The 7160-nt window shown below is 35.7% G+C and overlaps 1 protein-coding gene across 1 annotated transcript; it reads right to left on the minus strand.

The window, feature by feature from the left end:
* Positions 1-5863: 5863 nt before the first annotated feature.
* Positions 5864-6892, minus strand: LOC110092208 (NAC domain-containing protein 90). Its single transcript, XM_028695344.1, has 3 exons — positions 6736-6892; positions 6134-6432; positions 5864-6025 (listed from the first exon to the last, which is right to left on the minus strand). The coding sequence occupies exons 1-3, from the start codon at positions 6890-6892 to the stop codon at positions 5864-5866; spliced, it is 618 nt and encodes a 205-aa protein (XP_028551177.1).
* Between the last annotated feature and the right edge of the window lie 268 nt (positions 6893-7160).

Below are 7160 nucleotides of genomic sequence, written 5' to 3' on the forward strand. Positions count from 1 at the left end.
ATAATATCTAATTTTGAACTAATTGTATAGTACAATCCATTAATCATCTTGAGAAATAAGTTGTATTTCTTCATCATTAAACATGTATATCTTGGATGACCAATATAATTTGTTAGATGATAATCCCTTATTTTGAACTAATCGTATAAGATGATCCAAGAATCGTCCTAGCTGATACATTATATTTCTTCATTATCCAACTTGGATCTGCTGGACAACGAGAACGATATATTGGATGATTTGTATGATTTTGAACTAATTATATAGGATGGTGTCTACATCATCCTATATGATCAGAATAAAAAGTGAGTTTTAATCGTCCAGCCCACCCAGATTGTCCTGGCTGAAAGGGCTGAAATACACTGATCGTACAAGATGATCTGGATGATCTTTGATGGCAAGTTATAAATTAGGGTAAATTTTAAGTCCTTATTTATAAGATCTCTTGATTATTAATGTTGAGATCTTTTGCTGCTTTCCTGACCTGAGAGGGCTTAGAGAAAGAGAGTGAGAGCTTGTGAGAGAGTGAGAGAGAATCTTATGAGGGGAAATTTGTGAGGTGCTTACAAAGGTTGCTCTAAGCAAAGATTTGAGTCATCTTCTCCATTCATCATCTTTGGCTCCATGGTGGCTCTAAGAAGGTCTTTTTCAGTAATCGATTAAGGTTTTTTGTCTGCTTTAGAGAAAGTAAAAGGAGTTCAGGTTCTATGCCTGCATTAGGAGGAGGCAAAAGGAGTTCGGATTCTCTACCTCACTAGGGTTGGTGGAAAGGAGTTTGTAAAGTCTTCTCTTCCTTGCTATGGGAGCAAAAGAAGAGTCACTGTATTTTAGTGCAATACCTGGAGGAGAGGCTCCAGGGAGTGGACATAGGTTAAGTTGATCAAACCACTATAAAATCTGGTATGTTCTTTATGTGTTATTCCTACACTTTATTTTTTTGCATATTAATTTTTATGGTTGATTGCATTTGTTTTAAAATATTTGAAAGAATTTTAAAAAGTTTTTTACTTTGTGTTTAAGAATTTTTAAAACTACCAACTCACCCCCCTCTTGGTTAGCCTCAGGATAGTTCATAAGGGCTTAACAACCCTAACAAACTTTCATTGTATGTAAAACACTAAACCCACTTTAGATTTAGGATTCAAGGCTACTACTATCAGTGTCTTATAGTACGCCTCATCAGTGGGCAAGTTCTCTATCCTTTAGAGGCTATAAATCCCACCTATTTATATTACATGGATGACGCCACCACTATTTTTCTTTCTTATATGCTCAGAGTGCAGTGTTATCTTTTCTACAATTCCATTTCATTACATTAATCCTTATAGATGATGATATGAGCCGTATATGTTGACTAAGCCAATTTAAATATTTTTTCCCCAAACTAAGTCATATCATTTTCGTGTTATTGCAGCTGCTGTGATGCGTAGCTTTCAAAATGTGCTAGATCATTTGCATATTGTTGTTGCTGCTCAACTACAAGTTTTTAAATGTAAACGCCCACTAATCAATCCTCTAAACCAGTTTTTTAATCTGAGATTGTTGGTGTCCGGGCTGTTGGGCTGGTGCGGGAGCGGGCTATTAGGCAGCGTCCGACGAGGTCAAGCCGGTTGCCGGGTGGGAGAGCATGAGATTTTTTTTTCTGCTGCCTAATTTTGCCGGAAAAACTGCTGGAATTAATTTTCCTACGCGTGTTTTACAGGCAGATGTTTTCCGCCAAAAAATCGCCGGTAAAATTTAAAACCGTCGGAAAATGATCAATTTCCGCAAAAAAATTCTGCCGGTAATAGATGATTTTCATGTAGTGACCCTTTCTTCTAAATTTATAGATTCTACTCCTTGGGTGACTTCAACTACTTCTTCTTCTTCTTCCACCCTAGACCCTATAGAATTATCAGGTTCTTCAAAAATTACATGAGTAGTCTTCTCTACCATTAGTGTCCTTTTATTGAAAACTCTAAAGGATTTTTCAACATTTGAGTATCCTAGGAAAACTCCTTCATTAGATTTTGGGTCAAACTTTTCTAACATTGATTTCCTATTGTTTAGAATGAATACTTTACATCCAAAGACATGACGGTGAGAATGGTAGAGTGTCCTGCCCTTAAGGATTTCATAGGGTATCTTATTCAGCTTGGATCTAACATTAATCATATTAATAGCATAACAAGATGTATTTACCGCTTATGCCCAAAAGTATTTAGGAAGTGAATATTCAGTTAACAAGGCTCTAATGGCTTCTACCAAGCTATTGTTCTTTCTTTTAGCTACCACATTCTACTGAGGGTTTCTAGAAGCTGAAAAGTTGTGATATATCCCTTGCTCCTTGTAGTAGTTTAAAATTCTTATTTTCAAATCCTCCACCATGATCACTATGAATTATCAGAATTTTACAACCTAACTTTCTTTGAATCCAGGTTGAGAATGATCTAATTAATGGTTGGCTCTTAGTTGGGCCAAGGGCCATTTTAAACTAAAGCTAAACATAAGACATGTCTATCATCATTCAAAATGACGTTAACATCTTGATTCAAGGCCAATAACATGCTCAATGAACTTCATGATTTTAGTAATCCAATTAGCAATTAACCACATAGTTCTAATTTTTTAGAGGTAGAAATTTAAGGTAATAAAAATCTTCAAAAAATTTGTTCATAGATTCTATATTGTGAGATCCATGTATGGTCTAAATCTCATTCAATTTGGTTGGCAATTAAATCCATATAAAAATTCTAAAATAGTTTCTAAGTGAATAGATTAGAATAATTAGGAGCCATCTAATCCCATTAAAATCCTAATAAGATTGCATCTTTTTCATGTGTGTAGGTTTAAAACTAGAGGAGTAGAAGCTTTTAGGCTAGGTGAACCAAGCATGTCCAACGAGTATTTCTCCTAACATGGTGGACTAAACCTTAAGATCTTGACGGAAGGGAATCACTCTCCTTATTACGATTAATTATTTTGTGCGGATGCCGAAAGTCATTCATAGACCAACCAGAATGCGCCACATCACCCCTTCGCTCAGTACTATCGCTCGGTACCGCTGACGTGACACATTCTTGTTGGTCTCCGGACGACGTTCTGCATCCGGGCTCTGCAAGAATAATTTTTCCGTCATTATAGCCTCACTCACTCCACAAGCCACCACCTTTAGGATCACCCTAGGGTATGCGTTTCTCATCTCCATAGCCAATTTGGGCTGATGAATTTGATCACTCAGCTTGAAGGAAACTCGAGGCCATAAGTCCTCTCTGTGAAGTACTCATGAACTTGCTCATAATTAAATTTTGACTGATGATGTCTAGATGAGTGGGGAGAACAAGCCTTACAATAGTTTTGGACTTTTTTTGTTGCTGTAGCTCACTAACAACGCTAGGAAGCTGCTGGGAGCTTTAGAATTCCTCTCTGAGCTTGGAGAATTGAGTGGAATAGAATGAACTAAGCATATAAGCCCTAAGCTTATAATTAAATTTTGATGATTATAAATATGATTAAGAAATTTGAACTTATGGTTTACACGTACCATTAGTATGTTCAAGCATAAGAAGACAAGCTCAAATAAATAAATATATATGTTTAAGAGCAAATTATAATAAAAGTATTAAAGATATACACGAGAAGCAAGTTAGATAATTGAACACAATCCTTAGAACTAAAATTGGGTTGTTAATTTTTAGCACTTTAAAAGTGTTGTCTTCACAACTAAATTATTTTTAAAATTTTATTTAGAATACTATCTTTAATAAACTAAATAGATATTTTGATAAAAAAGATCGTAAATTTGATTAAGGGATGGTTTGGTTGGAAGTAAATTGGGTATAAAGTATTCCAAATATAAGGATTTTGAAACTATTAGTGTTTGGTTGGAAGAAAAAGGAATGTAAAGTAAAATAAATGTAGTGTAAATCATTTTAATTCTTTTTTGAGGTAAATTAAACTCACTCAATTTTGAGCAAGAACTGTTTATAAATTACACCACAAGCAAGTTTACTTGACATCTGTCGTCGGTCATTGCAGCTGACCACCACCAGGTCTCCGGTCACCACCACCTGCTATCAGCTGCTGCCTGCTAACCACCATCGTCGCCAACTTGCCGCAAACCTCCACCTCTGCCAGCCATCACCTACTGTTGGCCTCCGTCAACTATCACCGTCGGTTGTAGCCACCACCATCGTTGCTGTTGTCGCCAAACACCACCCACCGCCACTCACCACCGCCCACCATCGTCGAACTCTACACTATATTCATTTACTTCTAATCAAATAAAAAAAATATTCACCTCCATTTACATTATATTTATCCAAATAATTTATATTTTTTACACTATATTTATTTTATACTACATTCATTTTTTGTCAACAAAATTATACTCAAATTCTGCCAATGCCACCAATGTGAAACTCTACAATAGCCTTTTAATTTGAAAAGCTAGTTAAAAATAAACTGCAGTTACTGTAAAAAATTGTGCTGTATATTTCTTCGCAACTATAATTATGAAATATTATGAAAAAATTGTGGCGGTGGGTCTCTTCAATGCTCCAAAGTAAATAGCCAAAATGTGGGCAAGACTCCTAAATGAAGCAAATATGGGACCCACCCGAATGGGAGGAAGTCCTCATGTTGTCCAGTCAAGGGGAATCTAGCCTTCGTGACGATATCTTGCCCACGCTGTTTTCCCGAGACTGGAATTTGCGTCAGAATTCACACTATATTTTGTTTTGTTTTATTTTATTTTATTTTATTTTTCTTTCTTTTTCTTATCACAGTCTATGTATATATATATTTTTTTTCACTATCATTTTTTTAGGAGGTGTTTGATGGCATAATTAATTCTTCAGTAGAACTTAGCAGCATCCAACCCATAGACGTCGGGCCCACCCTTTCCTTCTACCCTCTAAGGAGGCGAGCAGTTTGAGAGAGGAATCGAACTTAGGTTGGGAAATTCGTAATCAGGCTCGCCCACTAACCAAGTTAAGCCCGATGGGTAATCAATGAATTCTTACTTAACGCTTTTTTTATTTAAATTTGTTACTCTAAAAAAATGTAGAATCACTTATAGGTTTTGTTTGAAATAAATTTTTTAAGTTTTTTTTAATAAGAAAAATAATTAGTAAAATATAATATTTATTTGACAGGCAGTTTTTTATTTTTATTTTCAAAAGATTATTTTTATTTCGATTCGTATGACTTTTTAAAAAATTTTGTAAGAAAAAACTAATTTTTAATTAAAATTGCTAAGTTATTTTTCTCGTATGAACTTTACAATCAATATTATAAAATACAGGCCCTTTGAAACTGCAAACCTTTGTTTCTTTGAATATTGATTTTCATCTTAATTAATTAATCATAAACCAATCAAACACTAAGGCTTTGTTTGGGATGGCTTTTTTATTGCTTTCTAAAATGGAGTTTTAGTTTAAAAATAAAAAAATTTGTACTAAAACCTCATTTTAGAAAGCAATAAAAAAACTGTCCCAAACGAAGCCTAAGTTAATTCTAAGCAACAAAAAAAGTAGCAAATCGAATCAATAGAATGACTATTGAAACAAAGGTTTAATGAGAATAAAATAGAATTTATATTAAGTATAAATAATATATATTTTAATTAAAAACTCATATTTAATTAATCTAAATATTATTTTAATAACTTATTGATAATATTCTTGTAAAAATAATTCAAATCTATAATCCCAAGATACATACAAAAATTGAGTCAGAATATTTTGTTCAATTTTGTTATTAATATAGTTTTAAATTTTTTTATAAATACTTTAAATTCAGTGCAATACAAATTACTCATTTCAAATAAATAAAAAAATATCTGATATGAAATTTTCCGAAATACACAGTACAATGATCATTGTCAGACCAATCTTGGTTTCTTCCCCAATTCAGTAGCTCCGCCCTCCGGCAACCTCAACTCGCTTGTACTCGCCGGGTCGTCGGTCGCCGGAGGCCGGCGGTCGAAGGATCTCAGGCTGCCTGATCCAGTGTACAACCGGCACAAGCTGAATTCAGCTCGAAGCTGCAAAGTCAAGAGTTAATTGCTTTATTATAAAAATGCCATTTATAAACAAAGTACTGATCACCGGGTAGATGTATATACCTTCAGAGTCACACCGGACACGGAGGCCGCGGAGGCGGCGGCGGCAGCGGTCGAGGTGGTGGCATGGTCATCGAACAAGCGATACTCGTTCATTTTCCACTTGGTCTTTTCGCCCGTTGGAGCCCGACCGTTGTAGAAGACCATGGTCTTCTTCATTCCGAGTCGATGCTTAGTGGAGGAATATATTGGAATGGGCGAACCGGTGGCTTTCCAGTAGCCGGTGGTGGTGGTCCTGCTAGGCCGGCCACCACTGGCTTCTCTCTCCTGTTGTGGGCAAAAGAAGAACCATTGCTCCTTGTCTTGAACGCATGGCTCTCCTGATAGCTCTGGTAATCATCAAGCAAAAGATAAACTTTTTTGAGAAAAATAGATAGAAAAATACACGAAGAAACACTGATATACATGTTTAATGAATTACACATAATGATAGAACAATTACAATAAATTTAATGAGGTTTTTTATCAAATATTTTAGCTGTTCATGTCATGAATGATGAAGAAGCACAATTGCACACAGCTAATGAAAACAATACAATATATACCATTAAGTTAACTTATTTCAACATTAATTTATGCATAAAATATTAAAGCGCTGGCAGGTTCATGTAGAATGAGGAGGAGGAGTTTACCAGGGAGTTGCCATGGCTCGTGGGAGAACACATCGGCCACAGGAATAACGCGTTCCATATCACTGCGCAAGTTATTGAGCTTATTATGGAGGTAGAAGGAGAGAAGCTCTTCTTCAGTTGGGTAGAAACGGAAGCCTGGAAGCTGAAAGCTGCTCATATTCTCTCTGAATAGTTCAGAGCTTGAATTCTCTGTAGTTAGCTTTAGAGGTAATAGAAGAGGTTCATGATATATATTGGCTAAGGTCCTAAGGAGTCTGGAGAGGGTAGAGAGAAGACGCGTGTCGAGGTTTCTTGGGATAGCGAAAGGTTCTGATAGTGGAGAATCTGCTGTGAAATTACGGATGGTGGTGGGCCTTGTAGAAAATATGGAAGAGGAGGGAGCGGAAGAAGTCAATTGATTCACTGAAGCATAGAGGTCGGGTTGG

This window comes from Dendrobium catenatum, unplaced genomic scaffold (assembly GCF_001605985.2).
Source record: "Dendrobium catenatum unplaced genomic scaffold, ASM160598v2 fragScaff_scaffold_621, whole genome shotgun sequence".
NCBI lineage: Eukaryota > Viridiplantae > Streptophyta > Magnoliopsida > Asparagales > Orchidaceae > Dendrobium > Dendrobium catenatum.

Bases quoted from the DNA above. Each gene is read 5' to 3' on its own strand.
- LOC110092208 (XM_028695344.1), bottom strand. From the start codon at position 6,892: ATGAGCAGCTTTCAGCTTCCAGGCTTCCGTTTCTACCCAACTGAAGAA. The intron at 6,433-6,735 runs GTAAACTCCTCC...GATGATTACCAG, and splicing joins CGAGCCATGGCAACTCCCTG to AGCTATCAGGAGAGCCATGC. The intron at 6,026-6,133 runs GCCTCCGTGTCC...TTGACTTTGCAG, and splicing joins CTGCCGCCGCCGCCTCCGCG to CTTCGAGCTGAATTCAGCTT.